The following is a 19,787-nucleotide window of genomic DNA, read 5'->3' on the forward strand; positions in this document are numbered from 1 at the left end:
GAAACGACCTTAATTTTGTTGAAATAGCTGAGGATCTTATAAGATGCATCTGTTAGAATTGCATATGTATGTCCATCTTCATATCGTCAAAAATTGACCTCCTGGATTAAGGTCCTAAAACATTGATGATAGCCTTGCTTATTTTTGTTCTACAAGTATAGTTTTCATTTATATTAGAGTCGTTAAATATTATGGGAAAAAGATTCTACCAACATTGTGATATAAGTATCACTGTGAATGTTGTACTACAAGATAAGTGACTACAATTGCCGCAACTGTAGTTGCATCTGTATTATTTCTTATTTTTGGAGTACCTTATTATGTATTTAAACGTGATACGTGATAATTAAGCGCCTATCCCTATAATGTTATACACACACACGGTAGATTTCCAATTGCGGTCGTTTTGCGGGACATTCGCATAAAATATATTTTTAATTGTAAAATTAAAATCGTTTTTTTTATAAAATTTTATCTTGTTTACATTCTTTTATATATAAAAAAGATCGTTGGTTTTTTTATAAATTAATAAATTTTAATAAATCAAAATGTTATTTTATTTTGAAAAATAGTTACCAACTTTGTATATAAACTAATTATAAAAAATAATATGCGGATAATTAATTCAATTCAAAATCCCTTTTTTTTTAGCAATTTTCATATTTCTCCTGCATAATACCAAATTCCCGCAATTTGTAAATTTTGACCTGACAACCCTGCTTATGTATAGTGAAATTTAAATTTCGAAAGGACAAATTCAATGACATTATTTGGATAATTGTAAATCTATTCTACAATAATTATATATTATTTAACTTCCAGTTAGTATTTAAACCTAGTCGTTGTTTAGTAATTACCATGGATTCAATGAATCATGTTTTAGACTCACCCTTAAACTACTCTAACTATCACCTGACAACATATTATAATATCGTTATATTTTTTTAAATTTTATTTTTATTATTTTTTAATTACAATCGAATAATAATTAATATTCTTTTAAAATATAAAATATGGATTGGTCTTTTTCTGGATGTGGATTTCTTGGAGTTTATCATGTAGGAGTTGCCAGCTGCCTTAAAGAATATGCCCCTCATTTAGTTGGTAAAATATATGGAGCATCAGGAGGTGCCTTGGCTGGATGTTGTCTTATATGCAATTGTTGTTTAGGTTTTATAGGCATTTAAATAATATCTAATTATATATTTATTTGAATTCTCATTTATAAATTTTTATAATGTTTAAGATTTATAGCCATTGTTACATAATTCCAAACTTGATATCTTATTTAATTCTCTTTATATCAGTTTTGCATTTCTTGAAAATATTTTTTAGGGCAAGCCATAGGCAGTTTATTATCAATTGCAGCCAAAGCTCGTTCTAGAAGCTTAGGCCCACTTCATCCAAGTTTTAATATAACTAAAGTTATACGAAATGGTTTAAATAAAGTTTTACCTCCAAATGCTCATGAAATAGCATCAGGTCGTCTATTTATATCCTTAACTAGAGTGTCTGACTCAAAAAATGTTGTTATTTCAGAATTTGCATCCAAAGAAGATTTGATGCAAGTAATCATGATTTTATATTATATATATGCATTTCCAATATAGTTACTGATCTGTAGTTCATTTATACCAATATATTGTGGTATCATTCCTCCATCCTTCCAAGGAGTTGTAAGTTAAAAAATTCTATCTTATGATTATGTTGTGTTTACTCCTATTTATTTTTTTTCCATTGTATATAATTATTTTTATTGTTATTCAAGAAAATCAGGGAAAAAAATTAATGTGCTATTTTATTGTGAATTCTTTTAAAATTTATTTCTAAATAATAATGACACACCCCCAAAATTGCATATTTATTTATGTTATAAACATAGTATTTAATTCATAATTAATGAAATTATATTATATTTTGGTTATTTGATTTTTTATAATACTTTGTATTAAAGCTGCATAGGTAGAAATTTTAAACCCAGCATTTAAAAAAAAATCCACTCAAGCCTAAGTAGACCCAAATTTTAATTATTTCTTTAGCCTACACTGTCCCATATTTTTAATGAAAAATTAAAAAGCCTCCAATATTTTATAAAATATTGACCATTTTTTGATAATTTTTTTTGCAATTATAAAACTAATAATTAGTCAATTTAATTAAGAATATAAGTATTAAATACAATGGTTTGATCAATAAAAAAAAATTTGTTTAATAAAAATATTATTTGATTAGTAAAAAAAATAATTTGTTAAAAAATACCTATATTAATAATTAAAAATAAATTTGCTACTGGTAATTTTGTGGATTGGCAAGCCCTAAAAATATTTAATGTTTATGTTTTGTTTTAAAAAATTTTAGTGGCAATCATTGTCTAAATTTTTCACTAATTCTTTGTCAAAAAAAAGAGATTTCAGAAGACTTTCTGGTCTGAAGCTTCTACATTTCTTTTTTCTCCTATTTTCTAAAACTAATTAATTTTTATTCCTTATCCAATGTCATTTGAGTATAAATACCAGATGTATTATGAAGAAAATAATTGATATTTACATGCTTATAGCTAAAAAAAATTATAATTTTAATAGATTTGATATTTTATCAAAACTATATATTAACGCATTGACTACTGGGACAGACTAACATGTAATTTTTTAAAATTTGATTAATATTTTCGTTATTGTAAGTGTCAATTAGCTCAAATGCATGTTATTTTTATAGTAACTATTGGCTCCATGTTTTATATAATTTATTTTAATAATTTCTTTAAGAATTAAAATTGAAATATTTATTGTAATTCATCCATGGCAAATGTATAACACCTGAGTTCGAATCATTAGAGATATATATATATAATACTATAAAACAAAGTAAAATAAACACTAAACAGAAAAGAGAGAGCCTGCTGATATTTGAAGGAAATAGCTGAGTAAGAAAATAAACCTCTTAAAAATTCTTAATAATGAAAATGTTAATATATGAATACCTTACTAAAAAAAATATATTTAATATAAAATTTAGAGACGATGTACCATTTGCATGACCCAGCCTGAATTTTTTTTCAAAAATCTGCCCAAATTTCATTTTTTAAATATTTTTCTGCCTGGCTCGGATATTTTAAAAAGATTTTTAAATATAATATTGATTTTTATAGATAATAATGGCAATTTAAAATATTTCGCCCGGTCCAGGTATTTTAAAAAATATTTTAGGCCCAGCCCGGCCTCAATATAAATCTTTTTAAAATAAAAACATAATTTTTTTGAGTGAACGAACGTAAAAAACAAGCGCGTTTGGCAGAAAAAAAATAAAATATGTTTACGCTTAAAATAAAAGGAACACCGTTCACCATGTTTTTTTTAAAACGATATTGGTGAAGGCGTTCCTTTACATCACTATTTTTTTCGCCGTTACATATTTTGTCAGGCCCCTGGTATAATTTTTTTATAAATTTGACCAGTCCTGCTTATGGGCTTTTTAGATCTCTAATAAGTATTTTTTTTTTGACAATTTATTTTATTAAAAATTTCTATCATAATATTAAAACACGAAAGCACCATAAAAATAAAATACAATTTTATATTGTCTTCTCAGACAAAAAAATTGTTGGAATTAGCCTTAACAAAATTAGATTCAATTCTCTATTTAGAATATAATTGAACCCATGAATAGATCTAAATCAGGATTGTACTGATACCCCCATTTTAACTCATACATAACCAGTACTAACATGATATCTGGAAAATTGTCGGGCCAGGTTAGAAAAATTGTTTAAGAAATTTTTACAGACTTGTAGGAAGTTGATAATTAGGCATGTGCCGGTTTCCTTCATAAAGAATTATTTCGGGTTAGAGGTCCAGGCCAAGAAACCCCATATAAAATTTTTGCTGTCTAGTTTGAGCTGGACTAATCATTATTTATATACTCTGAATTAAATTATGATTTCTTTTCTTATAATATAATCAAGTCGTTAAAATTTATTTACTGGTTATATAATATATATTAAATAATGACGTTAATATAGGTTAATTAAAATTCATTTAATCTAGGGATGTACCGATATTTTTTTATCGGATCGGGTCGATATTTCACTCATTTTAAAATATCGGCTATCGGCCAATATTATAAAATTTGCCGATCTGATCCGATATAAAATGGCGTCTTTAACAAAAATAAAATTTTTAAAAAAAGCTATATCTAAAATCATTTATTTTTATAAATAAAATCGAAATCCATATTCATGTATATTTTTTTTAATAATTAATTAATAAACATTCTGCCATATTATTATTTTTTTTGCACATTCTATTTTAAAAGTGTGCGATAATCTCTTCATAATCTGTTTTTATTGACAGTTATCATCGGCCAAGGTTGACCTCTGATAAATTGGAAATTTTGGCATTTCTAAAAAGAAATCTTCGATATATTAATGATAAATATTATTTTAAATATTTATTTCAAATTTCATAATATATTTGTTTATAGATTAATGTTATTACTTATTATGTTAAAATGATTTAACAATAAAAATATTTTATATACTTTTAGAATTGCAATAGAAATGAATATAAACTATATAATAGACATAAGTTATGGTATAATTAAATTATAGTGTAATACTAATAAAAAGTATATTACAAATTAAAACCATTGGTATCTTTACAGAATACAAAATTAGATATGATATCCGGTAATCGGCCGATATCAATTTAATATCGGGAATATCGGATTGGATCGGCTTCCAAAAAGTGGTATCGGTACACCCCTAATTTAATCTAATAATAAATGGTTTAAATATGTCAATATAATTATTTTAATATTAGAATAAGAAATATAATTATATCTACGTAGAATACTTGGACAAACTTTCTTCTCGATCAGATTGGCCCATGATTTTAACATTTTAATTGGGGCCAGGCTCAGACCTCGACTAGATGAAATGCTAAAAAATTCTTTTACTAATGTTTATTATAAAAAAATTCTTACGAAATATCACCATTTTTTATTTTCTTTCAGCAATAACAATTTTTCCGCTTTTATTAAAATAGCATATTTTCTAGCAGTCCGATAAAAATTCGGATTGCCTCTAACAATAGAACCGACGCAGGGCTCTATGAGATTCTTTCTATTATTTTACAACTATATTTTAATATTATTTAAATTAATTTCTAAATAATTGGCCTGGGTTTTGCATAAAAATCTATTCCTAGGCTTAGATGTTTGTTTTTTATTATTTAGCCTAATTTGATAATTTTTTTTCGGATTATGGTTATATTTTTTAGAAAAGCTCCACTGGCCAATCGAAAAATATAAAATTATGGTAAAGTTTTCTTGTACAAAATTATTTTATGAGATGGTAAATTGATCACAATATTTTACGTGCCGATTCAGGCTAGTCCGCGCTGAATTTTAGACGATATTAAATGGGGTTGGAATTTTTTAAAATAAAAAAATTAATTTTTAAATTAAATTATAAGTTTTTTATAAATCTAGTTTTATGATATATGAATTAATTTTCTTGGTATTAAAATATTGAATATCAATATTTATTTAAATAAGGGCATATTGAAATATTTAGGAAGATTTTTCCTTTATTTAAACAATATTTAATTAAAATAGTTTTATATATTAAAAATTAATTTCAGGATTTACTTAGTATATAAAATCATTTTAAATAATTTATTATATCAAATAATTGAACCTATATGCAAAATATAGTAAAATATGTTATACATAATTCTTTAATTTGAAAATAAAACTAATTATTATTTAAATAAATTACAAGGAAAGAAGCTATAATTGATTCAAATCTTAATTTTATTCAAAAATATTATTCATTTTAATCAATTTTATTAATAAGCCAATTTTAAACTCGATTTCAATGCATTTCTGGCATTTAATGCCAAAAGTTTATTATATTTCTGTTATTTTAGAAACAACTAATTTGATATAATTATTGAAATTATTTTTAGCGATATTTAGATGGAGGAATAACAGATAATCAACCAATTTTTGATGATAATACAATAACAATTTCACCTTTCGCGGGCGAGACTGACATATGCCCCCTAGATAATTCTCATAGTTTTATCAGCTTTAGTATTACAAACAGTAATATACAATTAAATGCCAAGTAATTGCTTCAAAAGCATTCATATTTATGATTTTTTTCTAGTAACATTCACAGACTTTTTTATGCGTTGTTTCCTCCATCTGCCGAAATTTTGAGCGATATGTGCAAGCAAGGGTTTGAAGATACTCTAAGATTTTTACAAAGAAAAAGTATATTAATTTCAAAAAGCAATTTCCATAAAATGAGAACTCAAATGAAAAATTATCTTCATCTAATTTACCTCTCTTGAGCTTCTCACTTTATCGAGATGGTGACCCGCCTTAATGAATAATCCGATAACTATGTATTTTTTTTCAATGTTAATATTTAACAGGTTTAATATCTTGTATCAGATGTCTAAGCTTTAAAACCAATGTAAAATTAGCCGACAGGGATCAAAAACTCTTAAAAAATCAAGCGGAAAGATACTTTGCATATATGGCCAAAAACGAAAAATCATTGCTCCCCACAAAAAAAGACAAAAATACTGGAAAAATCAAACATTCTAACGGAAAATGTGTTGAATGCAAAATTCCACTGTGTACTAATGAGATGAAAAACAATGGATACTGTGACCACCAAAATTACAAGATTGAAGAAACGTTTACTAATGATATATCTAATTTATTGATTAACGAAAGTTTTAATCAAGAAGATTTTGAGAGAATCAAAAAATTGCCTCCCGCCATTTCGGAAGGTACATTTTAACCAATAGAATATTTAATTTATATATGTATTCACAGCTTTTAAAGCCGCCTGCAAAAAAATGGACAATGGTTTGCTTAATTTTATACTTAAACTTCCTCCCATGAAGCTATTTGCCTATTACGTCTACATCTGCCTCTTTCCGATGGATATGTTTTTACATCTTGCATTAAGGTTTTCTATTCATTTTTAAAAATAATTTGTGAACTAAAATTTTTATATATTTAAATCATAAATTTACTTAAAGATGATAATTCAAAAATTATTAGCCAAGTTTAATTATAGTGTTTTGAAATGTACTAAATCTTTTGTTATTCATTAAAATGTCAATCCCGAAAAATTTTTTTCAGAAAATTAAAAATATTACATTTCTTAACTTATAGATTTAAAATGATCGTTAATTAGAATCTTGTCTGGCCAGTCCGACATCTGCTCATGGCCCGAAAAATATTAATATTATATTCTTAGATGCACCGATACCGCTTTTTTGGCCGATACCCATATCACCGATTCTAGCACTATACCAATATCACTCATATCAAAATAAAAAATATAATATTTATTTTTAAATATTCATCAATATTATCTAATTTTTATTTATCATACATAACTATAATTAATTTATGAAATTTATATATAAGTAAATTGAATTAAAAGAAATAGGGGAAAAAGTTAATAATACCTTCCTTTCTTATATATTCATAGCTTATAATTTTTTTAAAATTTATTAACGTTAATTATCATTTTTGGGTATTGGCCACTTGCGGGGTTAAGAAAAATACTCTAAAAATATATTCCGTTAAATTTTAAGATCGTTCGCAAAATGCAATACGTTAAGCTAGTACTTAATAATACATTTTGGGATAATTTATTTAGTTGAATCATTTCTAAGTAAAATAAGTAAGTTTCTACCGAACATTAAATATTATTGGAAGTAGTTTACCATAATATTATTCCTTCTTCTTTCGTAATCTATCTAGAGCGATGGATAGAGATTACATTTGAACACATTCTTTTATAAAATCACATTCACTTTAGTTTTAAACCTGTAATAAATTTTAAAAAACCATAGGAAATTTAGTTTTTTGTTAGTATCCTGGCCATGGCTTCATTATCTTAATAATTGCAAAAATGTTATAAATATAACTTGCACCTTAAAAAAGATGTATTATACGCTTGAAAATAAGTATTTGAATATAGATCGTTTAAAATTTTAAATGATAAAAAAATTAAAATTTTTCTTATAATTATTTTTTTTTGAATTTCATAAATTTATTATAAATTATAAATAAAAAAAATGCTAATATTGGTGAATTCTTGTCCTTTTTTAATGTATATGTATATAAAATATATTACATTATTATATTTTAAAAAATACTAAGAGTATTATTTATTTGAAATCCTAATAAATTCAAAATACTTTTTCATGTGCCGATCCACATATTTTTCACCGATCCGATATTGGTTCAAAACCGATCCGATATTTATATTGATTTTTTACCACACCCCTCTTTGAACCAAATGAAATTAAGAAATCATATTTTTTATGCAAAAGAATTTTAATTTAATTTCAATTATAATTTAAAAAAAATTAATTATAATAGATAAAATAAATATAATATATCCATTTTATATTGGTTTATAAAATTGTAATATTTAACATATAAATTATAATATATTAGATTTTTAAAAATAAATATAAGAGCCTCTAGATTTTCAGGCAAAGGATCGGAATATTTCCAAATATTAGTTTTATTAAGAATGGCTGATATTGTTGGATGACTTTCAGGGCTCTTTTTTTAAAAAAATTGATTTGTTTTTTCTAATATTTCTCGTTCTTTTTGTATTAGCTCTTCGAATTCCGTTTGATGGAATCGCTTTAAATGTTTCCGTATATTTGTTCTATTAAATGAATTTTTCATTTTTCCTCCCCTTGAAATTAGAATTCTGCGGATAACGCATTTTGCAAAATTCTCTTTATCTTTACGGAATATTTCCATAATTCAGAAACCATATTTAAAATAATTCTATTTAAAGTATAAATAATAAAATTGGTGTTATTTTTTAAAAAAATTAAAAAAAAATAAAACTTTGGGTGTTGTTCCTTTTTATTTTTATAAAAAAACTTAATCTATTTAAAAAAATAAATAAAACTTTGGGTGTTGTTCCTTTTTATTTTTATAAAAAAACTTAATCTATTTAAAAAAATAAATAACATTTGCATTGTTTAAAAAAAAATTATTTAGAAAATATTATTAATGTAAATTTTTTTTTTTTTAAACATTTTTAAAAAAATTTTTTTATTAAAAATATAATAAATACGATGTAATAATAATTCAAAGTTTCACCAAAAGTTTTAAGAATTGCATTTTTAGTAAAAGAATCGGATCGGATGTTTTTACAGGTATCTGTCCTATCCGATATTTTTGAAAAACCATAAATATCGGTACTGATCCGATTCGATATTTAATATCGGCACAGCCCTACTTTTTAATATTTAATATTCAAATATTTAATATTCCTCTTAAAATTATTCAAATTAATACAAAAACAAAAAAGTATTTCTACCAATCATATTTTAAAAAAATATTGAAAATACAAAATATTTAAGAGCAAGAAAAGATCCTCATTTGTACTTTATCTAATTGGTATTGTTGTTTGGAAATATTTTAAAATATGCAATACTTTCATTTCGTTTCTCTATTAGAATTATTCTTTCATACTAAGATTTAAATTCTAAAATTAATAGGCCTTCACCTTGATATATTTGTATCCTCTGAATAAAATTTAGATAAATATTTAAGATATAATATATCCTCAGAAGGATTATCGGTAATAGTATTTGTAAATTGGATAGAGCTATTTGATGAATCACAAATCGTTCATTAATTTGAGCCAAAAATGTATGCAAAAGTTAACGACGGTTATTATATAGTAATCCTCAATTATGTCCACGTTAATATAGAAGTTCTAAGTACAAGTCAAGGCTTGCGAATCTTAATAATTTCGCTTCAACAATCACATAAATCTCTTGAAATGTTATTCTAGTTTCGAAAATACTGTAACAGCTTGATGTCGAAGAATCCATCTTATAAAGCTTCTTTCTATACAGCAAATTCTGTCCCTTTAGATCAACATTTCATACGCTCTAGAAATGTTTGCCTAATCAAAGTTATTAATAATATAAATTATATAGAAATATTTTGGTTGATAAAATTATCTTGTATCCATCAATGTTTAAGGTTCAAAAAAGTGAAGAAAAAAAATTTTTAAATTTTGAGATAAAATATTAATAAACAGGAAAGAAATATTGAAATTAATTTTAACTTTTGCTAAAATTTGTAATAAAATACTTTGCACAATTCCTAAAAAACTTTATATTTTTTTAAAAATATTTTCTACCCCCTCCCCTCATCCGCTGGCTACGCGCCTGTTAAAAATTATTATAAAATCCATTTTTATAGCTAATTTGTTCTAAAATATGTTGTGGAATGAGGTCCATAATATTCATATGGTATCATTTATAAAATATAGTTGATTGCATGAGGCCGTTGAAACAAATGATACTAATTTCTTTGATTAATAATTTATTTAAAATTATGCAAATTTAAATTAGAAAATATTCAAAAAATCTATTTCTTATCAATAGCTCATAGCTACATTTCAAAATTCTTAAAATACATGGGTTAAGCTTTTTAATGTATTTCACTACTCACAATTGGTAGCGGTTAAAATTGAACAGTCTGATATCGGTGCATCTGGTTATTTTTCTTTCTTAATCTTCCTTTTTGCCTGATTGAATATCACAGTTATAAAACGATTTTAAATAAATAAATTCAAATGGGAAATGTTCCATTTTCTTATCATATTGTAATAAATCGAATAAAAATAGATTAAACACATTAAATTACCAAAGTTATTGCAAATATTTAAATTTAATACATAGTCTTAAAATTCATAATAAATATTTTTAATTTGAGATTTATTCTCTTATGCTTTTATAAAGAGCCGACACACTAAGGGTTTATATATTTTAACATACTTGTTCACTAAACTTGTATTAAATTATTATTTTTGAGTCTTATAGTTATAATTTCTTATAAAACAATCAAAATTCATATACATATTTATTATTTTACTTTTAATATAAATCAAGTTATATTTGATTTACATATAAAGAATTTTGAATATCCAAAATAAAATCATAGGGAAGATGTTAATAGTTGAGCTACTGAATATTAACGTTAATGATATTAGAATTTAACTGATCAATCAATATTGAAATTATTTATATAACATGATAAAAATATTTATAATACCCAGAGCTAATAAAATAATTCAGAGACAGGGAGAGATAAATTTTTAACCCCAACCTGAATTTAATATTTTTTTCATTTTCAAACCCAGTAAAAATTTTGACCCGGGCTTGATTTTTTATTTTTGTTCAAATGTTATATTGCAAAAGTATTCTATTTATAAAGCATTCTATTTGATTTATTATTAAAACCAGTTTCTTGGACGAAATTAGGGTTTGGTTAAATGGTGCGCTAACAGTGATGCATTGCTTAAAAATTTGACGGGTGTGCTATGCTTTTTAATATTGCGATTAGTGTTGCGTAATCGGCTAAAAACTACGCCTAAATAGGCTTAGCCTAAAAATCGGCTAAATCTAAGTTAGTCAAACATCGGCATATCGTCCGTCAGCGTTCCGTAAGATATGCCTAGCCTTAATTATTTATTTATTTTAGTAAAAAAAATTATTTTATATATATTTAATATTAATATTTTTTTTATTATCACAAATAAATATATGATTTAATATTTTTTATTTATATTATTACTAGCTAATAACCCGTCAAGAATGACAGGGAGGTATATGGTACTAAATATGCTTTATATTAAAATTTAGGAGAAAAAGAGGTAAAATTGTTGCAATGTAATTCGTGAGCATCAAGGGTATTAGAAATATCAAAATTTAAATTTGTAATTGTAATCATATTGTGTAAAATTAAAAATAGAGATTCTTCAAAATTTTGAATTTTAAATATGGGCTAGGCATTGGCCTTAATTTTGTTTTGCAGACACAGCTAGGCCTGATCAAAAAAGCACGTCCCATGCAACTTTCCCAAAATTTTGCCATTTATTTCTATTGTAATTTAATAATAATGTCTTAAATTTAATTTTATATTTAGAATAAAATTTAAATTTTTGATAGAAATCATATTAAATAAAATTTAAAATAGATATGCTTGGAATTTAATTTTAAATATGGGGTAGACATTGGCCTGAAATTTTTTTTGCAGACATAGCCAGGCCTGGTCAAAAAAACCAAGTCTTATGCAACTTTCATAAAATTTTGCCATTTATTTCTATTGTAATTTAATAACAATGTCGTAAATTTAATTTTATATTCTATTTATTTCTATTTTAATCTAATAACAATATCTTAAATTTAATTTTATATTTGTGATAGAAATCATATTGGGTAAAATTTAAAATAGATATGCTTGAAAATTTTTTAATATTAAATATCGAAATTTTTTTCTCAAACCTGGCCAACCCATAATAATTTTATAATTTTTTCCCAAGCCTGGAGATAGGTAAATCTCTGTAAACCATATTGTTGGGAAAATTTCTCAAGCCCGCCAAAGACCATAATAATTTTGTTAGTTGAGAACTGAAATAAAATATATAAAAGTCATAATTCATTTTAAAATAAAATCAGAATATGAAAGTTGCATGGGCTTGGTTTTTTAATCAGGCCTGGCGATTTCTGCAAAAAAAAATTTTTAATGTCTAGCCCATATTTAAAATAAAAAAATTTTCAAGCATTTCTATTTTATATTTTACACAATATGATTTCTATCGCAAATTTAAATTTTATTCTAAATATAAAATTAAATTTAAGATATTGTTATTAAATTACAATAGAAATAAATGGAATATAAAATAAAATTTAAGACATTTTTATAAATTACAATAGAAATAAATGGCAAAATTTTAAGAAAATTGCATGGGACTTGGTTTTTTGATCAAGTCTGGCTGTCTGCAAAAAAATTTCAGGCCAATGTCTAGCCCATATTTTAAATTAAAAATTTTAAAGCATTTCTATTTTATATTTTACACAATATGATATCTATCACAAATCTAAATTTTATTCTAAATATAAAATTAAATTTAAGACATTTTTATTAAATTACAATAAAAATAAATAGCAAAATTTTATAAAAGTTGCATGGGACTTGGTTTTTTGATCAGGCCTGGCTATAAAAAAAATTTTCAGGCCAATGTATAACCAATATTTAAAATTCAAAAATCTTAAAGCATCTCTATTTTAAATTTTATCCAATATTATTTCTATCACAAATTTATATTTTGATATTTCTAATATTGCAACAATTTTACCTCTTTTTCTTCCTAAATTTTAATATTTATATAAAATTTATTAATAAAGTATATTTAGTACCATACACACAAATTAAATAATTACCCTTCAACCCGGTCAGCTATATATTATAATAATTCTCAAAAAACATCAATCAAATTTAGCCAATAGTTTTCTTTTAAAACATTTGTCCAATAAAAATGATTATAGCGTAATCGGTCCAATAGTAATCACCTTACCAAACTCAGCATTCATTCAATTTAGCTACCAGTTCTATTTATAAATCATATGGAAAACTCTTCGAAAATATTATTATGATACGCAAATATATACCCAGATTTCAGAATAAACTTGATGGAAGATTTAAAGATGGTACGCAAATATATACCTAGATTTCAGAATAAACTTGATGGAAGATTTAAAGACTCAATTGTTAATATTTAATATAAAAATTTAATTCATTAATATTTTATCATATTAAAAACACACTATTAAGTGGCTTCCACCACTCAAAAGGGGGCATATCCAGTGCATTGAATTTGCATCCACTGTTTGACAGTAAAATTTACCCCACTGTCAGGGCCCATTTAATTAAAGGAGGATGATGGTACCTGATCCACTAATTGACAGAAATTTACCCTACGGTCAGGGTCCAACAGTAATTTACATAGATTATTGGTTAGTTTAGAGAAATAAGATAATATATATTTAATAAATAGTGTGCCTTATCTTTTTAGAATATTTGTTTCAATAGATTAGTGAATTTTTGAATGATTATATGAATCCATAATTGTAACAAAATATTTGATGGAATCTAGAAAGCAATGATTATATGAATCCATAATTGTAACAAAATATTTGATGGTAAATCTAGAAAGCAATGATATTCAAAAATTCACTAATTTATAGAAATTTTCTTATTTCTCTATTCTCACCAATAATCTATGTAAATTACTGTTGGGTCCTGACAGTAGGGTAAATTACTGTCAATTAGTGGATTAAGTACCATCAACCTTTTTTAATTAAATGGACCCTGACAATAGGGTAAATTTTACTGCTAAACAGTGGATGCAAATTCATTGCAATGGATATGCCCCCTTTTGGGTGGTGGAAGCCACTTAATTGTGTGTTTCCCAGTGAAGGACAAGACAAGCTACCAGTTCTAACACATTTTACCATGTATGTCTCTAGGAATTTAGGAGTAAAACAATTAATGAAATGTTCTCGAAATTTGTTATCAAAACATTTTTAAAGTAGACTTTTATAATATCCATGTTAGGAAGAGGATTCTTAATATAATACGAATGGCATGCTATTTTGATTTCTCCCTTAACACTCAATCCTAATTGCTATGTATACTTAATAAATTAAGACTCTGGATTTTACCCATAGTAATTATTTTTGCTAATAATCTCTAAATAACCAATTGCAATGGGATGAATACCACCATATAGTTTTGGTGACACAATCAGGTTGATCCCATATTTGATTAAAATCTATGTTAGGAGGTCTTTGTTTAAAAGAATATTTATCAAGGTCTTATTTAAATGATTTTTTGAGATAAGATAAGGTTTTATATGAAATTCATGTGTATTTAATAGTTCCTCATCACTTAATTATATAAAATACCATGATATATTTCTTAAAAAATCATTTTTATTATTATTCTAAAACTGGAGATAGTACCAAATTTTATTTTTTATATAAAGAAATATTATTCTAATCTCCAAACAACTTCTCTTTAAATCCAAAAATTTTATAGTAATAATTACTATTTATTTTAAAAATTTTAATATATTTTAATGGAATGATAAAAAATTATGGTAATATTATTTTTCTTTAAATAATAAAATATTCTTTTTGTTTTTTGAACCAGTAATATCAGGATCGTTATATAAAACCATACAATCAGTTAAAAAAAAACTCTTAATTCCAATTAGATAATACTTGAAAATGTTTTAAAGAATCAGAATAATATATTTTCAATAAGAAAAAATAGGGAGATAGAATAATCTAATACTAGCTTAATTATTCTAAGATTTTTTAATGTAAATAGATTAATATATTCTTAAATAATCAATCAATCAAAAAATATTATTTTTGACAAAAATGGGGATAGAATAATCTCTAAGGTGACAAAATATTTTAATATTTACTAATGTGCCTGGGTCAGGACTGAAATTTTCATTTAAATTTAGCCTATTAAACTGTGACTAACTTAAAAATATATTGCATTTTTTTTCTTTTAATAATAATAAATGTCAGTATTGCAAAAAAATGATTACCTAAATACACTTAAATATTGTTTATTTATTCATTTATTAAAACAATAAATTAAATTTTTGGATATTGGCTTGGGAAAAATTTTTGAAACTTATGATGAACTTAGGTTTGAATATTTTATTAAATATGGACTGGGCCTGCAAATTATTTTTACTGCTGACCTGGACTGGAGGCTGATGAATAAATCAAGGCCCGTGATGGTCTCTAATTTCAATAACTGAATTATTTCATTTTTCATCTGATTTTATATTTGAACTTAAAGGAATAATTAAACCACAGATATGCCTTATTTAAATCATTTGCAAATTTCTGATAATTGCTGGATTCAGATATTGTTGTACACAAGGAAATAAAGAAAGCCATTGTGAAGGAAGTGTATATATGGAGGAAATATTAATCCATTTTTATTTTAGCATAAATATCAAAAAAAAATAATTGTTGTGACCTTTTACATATATTTTATAGATTTTTTAAGAACCCGTTATCAAAAATATAAGTTACTAGCTGAAAGCATGTCAAAAATGCTGGGAAATCAGATTTACTTCTTATTCAATGATGGATGAATATTAAATTTTACCTTTATTTTATGATGAATGAATCAGAAATTTTCCTATATTATGAGATGTGATTCAGAAATTTATATTTATTTAGATGAAGAATTATTCTAAAATTTTCCATATTTTTTATAAATTAAATTATGATTATGAAGTGTATGGTTAGTATTTTAATTTATGTGAATAAAAAAATCTTTTAAACTAAATTTTTATTCATTTGTATTTGTAATATATAATATAAAAAATATATTCTTGCTAGATGAGTTTTGAGTAAAAATAGGAAAATTTATTATTCATCCATCATTAGATAAATAAGAAAATTCGGATTCCCCGTCATTCTTGACGGGCTATCAGCTAGTATGGTAATAAATGGCAGAATTTTAAAAATATTAGCTATTAATATATAATTAGTATTTTAAATTTAATTATATTCAAGTTGGTGCATGCTTAAAACATACGACTTTGAAACGGGAGGTTTGTGGTTCGACTTTCGTAGAGAGCAAAAAAGTGACACACTATATAGTCTCCTTAGATTTTAAATACATTAGGAAGATACGAAAATGATCATATTTTGATTATGGAGATTATATATTAGATATTATGCATATTTTGATTTAATAAGAATTTTAAATCTTTTTTGAGGAATTTTTTTGTGAATTTTATTATAAATAAATAATCTTTTAGGTGAAATCTTTTATAATTTTTTTTTATCATTTAGTAAAATTATCTATTTTTTTAAGTATATTAGAAGAGATGGCTTTTTCTAAATAATTTTTTTTTAAAATATTTATATTAAACTCTTTTAAGGATAATATTTTAATGTGACAATTATCATATTTATTTTTTAAGAATTTTGAAATTTTTTGACACAAAAGGGTAAAAATATAATTTATATTGTAAAGATGTTAAATTATAAATTCAATGAAGTTGTTCCCTGGAAAAATGACAATTAGTATAATCGGTATTTTTAAACATATTAATTTTTTTTGATGTTAATGGGCAAAAATATGTATTTTTAACATGTTAAATTAAGATTTCAATTAAAATGTATCCTAGTGACAATTGTCATAATCGTTATTTTTAAATTTTTTTGACGCAAATGGGTAAAATTATAGACTGTAAATATGTTAAATTAAAAATTTAATACCATAGATAAGTGACAATTATTATAATCGTTATTTTAAAGTTTTTTGACGTAAATGGGCTAAAATAAGTATGGCTAACATGTTTAAATAAAAATCAGTGAAGATGTACCCTAGATAATTAACAATTGTCATAATTGTTATTTTTAAATTTTTTTGACGTGAATGTGCTAAAATAAGTATTGCTAACATGTTTAAATAAAAATATAGTGAAGATGTACCATAGATAATTAACAATTGTCATAATTGTTATTTTTAATTTTTTTGAAGCAAATGGGTAATATAGATTCTAAACATGTTAAATTAAAATTTCACGAAGATGCACCATAGAAAAGTGACAATTGCCACAATCGTTATTTTTAAAGTTATTTGATTTTTTTTTTGACACAAATGGGCAATTGCTAACATGTTAAAATAAAATTTCATTGAAGATGTTTCCTAGATAAGTGGCAATTGTCATAATCGTTATTTTTAAAGTTTTTTGACCCAAATGGGTTATAATATAGATTGTAAAAATGTCAAATTAAAATTTCTTGAAGATATAGGAAAGTGACAATTATCCTAATCGTTATTTTTAAAGTTTTCCAATATTTTTATAAGAAATCATTCGATAAAAGATATTTTGTAATTATTTTATTGAAATAATTCAGAAAATTGACAATTATCACAATCTTCGTTCTTTAACTTTCTTATTTTTTTTTAAGAAATGTGTTGGTACCATTACCATTTGGCGAAACAAAAAACAAATGGTAATTTTTATACTCATAATTCTTGTCCCTTTTATCCTGCTTAAATTGTGATAAAAATATGCATAATGATTACTAAAGAGGGTTTTAACTCATGTTAAATTCTACAATCTTATTCCTTTAATTAATTAATTTTAATTCAACATCTATTAAAATGTATAACCCAGCATTCACAGTTAGCAGAAAAAATTATACTCACGGCGAAATCGTGCTTAGTCTGAATTCAGGGTTAGAATTTTATGAAAAGAATTAACCATATGAATATTATTTATCAATATGATATGATACAATCAACATCCTATAAATTTAATGTTAAGATTTTGAATTTTATAAACATGGTAAAAGATTACAATATATATTTTAACCCATTTGCCTCAAAAAACTTTAAAAATAACGATTATGCCAATTCACTTTCTATGGTGCATCTTTATGAAATTTTAATTTAACATGTTTACAATCTATATTTTTACATTTTTGCATCAAAAAAATTCAAGTAACTTTAAAAATAATGATTAGGATAACTGTCACTTATCTATGGTACATTTTCACTAAATTTTTAATTTAACATGTTAATCTATATTTATGCCCATTTGCATCAAAAAACTTTAAAAAATAACGATTATAACAATTTTTTTATATAGTACATCATAATTGAAATTTTAATTTAACATGTTAAAAATACATATTTTTGTCCATTAGTATAAAAAAATCTAATATGTTTAAAAATATCGATTATGATAATTGTCATTTTCCCAAGGAACATCTTCATTGAATTTATATTTAACATCTTTACAATATAAATTATATTTTTACCCTTTTTTGTCAAAAAATTTAAAAAATCTTAAAATAATGAATATGACAATTGCCACATAAAAATATTATCCTTAAAAAGTTTAATATAAATATTTTTTTAAAAAATAGTTAATTTTACAAAATTAATACAAAAATATATAAAAGATTGTTTATTTATAATAAAATTCGCAAATGAAATTATCAAAAAATATTTATTTACAACGAAGATTTAAAATTATTATTAAATCAAAATATGTTCAAAAATCTTATTGAACTTCAAAAAATATTTTTTGCTTAGTAATTTTAACAAAAGCAGTAAATCTTTTTTTTTATTAAAAAAACATCAGATAAATAAATCATTTTTAAAATATAGCCATATTTCATTTCATAATTATAATAATACTAGTAGATGGCCTGTCAAAAATGATGGGGAATGAGAATTTTCTTTATGCTAGTTGTTACCTGTTATTTGAAAATAATATCCAATTTTTAATCTTCTACTCCCCCCCCCCCCACCACTTCAGGCCAGATTCAATCTATTAAAACTAAGTGTAAATACTATGGTTTGAGTAAAAATAAATTTAAAGCTTTTACTTGATAATACCAATATTATTTGTTAAATATTACTGATCACTTATACCTAATATTTAATATTAAAAATTCCCAGGCAAAGTACAAAGCCATAATAATTTTGAAAAAATCTTCCAAGCCCAATGAAAGATCATAATAATTTTGGTAGTTGAGAACTAAAATAAAACATTAAATTAATCATAATGAAAAATAATATCCAATTTTTAATCTTTCTACTCCCCCCCCCACCACTTCAGGCCAGATTCAATCTATTAAAACTAAGTGTAAATACTATGGTTTGAGTAAAAATAAATTTAAAGCTTTTACTTGATAATACCAATATTATTTGTTAAATATTACTGATCACTTATACCTAATATTTAATATTAAAAATTCCCAGGCAAAGTACAAAGCCATAATAATTTTGAAAAAATCTTCCAAGCCCAATGAAAGATCATAATAATTTTGGTAGTTGAGAACTAAAATAAAACATTAAATTAATCA

The 19,787-nt window shown here is 23.9% G+C and overlaps 1 protein-coding gene across 1 annotated transcript in view; it reads left to right on the forward strand.

The window, feature by feature from the left end:
* Positions 1-917: 917 nt before the first annotated feature.
* LOC135927442 (patanin-like phospholipase domain-containing protein atgl-1) overlaps positions 918-19,787 on the forward strand; it is a 33,325-nt gene continuing 14,455 nt past the window's right edge. Inside the window, exons 1-7 of the mRNA XM_065463416.1 lie at positions 918-1,170; positions 1,336-1,568; positions 1,611-1,676; positions 5,967-6,127; positions 6,170-6,276; positions 6,441-6,803; positions 6,850-6,985. Coding sequence (XP_065319488.1) covers positions 1,014-1,170; positions 1,336-1,568; positions 1,611-1,676; positions 5,967-6,127; positions 6,170-6,276; positions 6,441-6,803; positions 6,850-6,985 — 1,223 coding nt within the window. The 5' untranslated portion in view covers positions 918-1,013. The remainder of the gene's footprint in view (positions 1,171-1,335; positions 1,569-1,610; positions 1,677-5,966; positions 6,128-6,169; positions 6,277-6,440; positions 6,804-6,849; positions 6,986-19,787) is intronic.

The sequence above is a fragment of the Gordionus sp. m RMFG-2023 genome, chromosome 3, assembly GCF_954871325.1.
Source record: "Gordionus sp. m RMFG-2023 chromosome 3, tfGorSpeb1-WG-v2, whole genome shotgun sequence".
Lineage (NCBI taxonomy): Eukaryota > Metazoa > Nematomorpha > Gordioida > Chordodea > Parachordodidae > Gordionus > Gordionus sp. m RMFG-2023.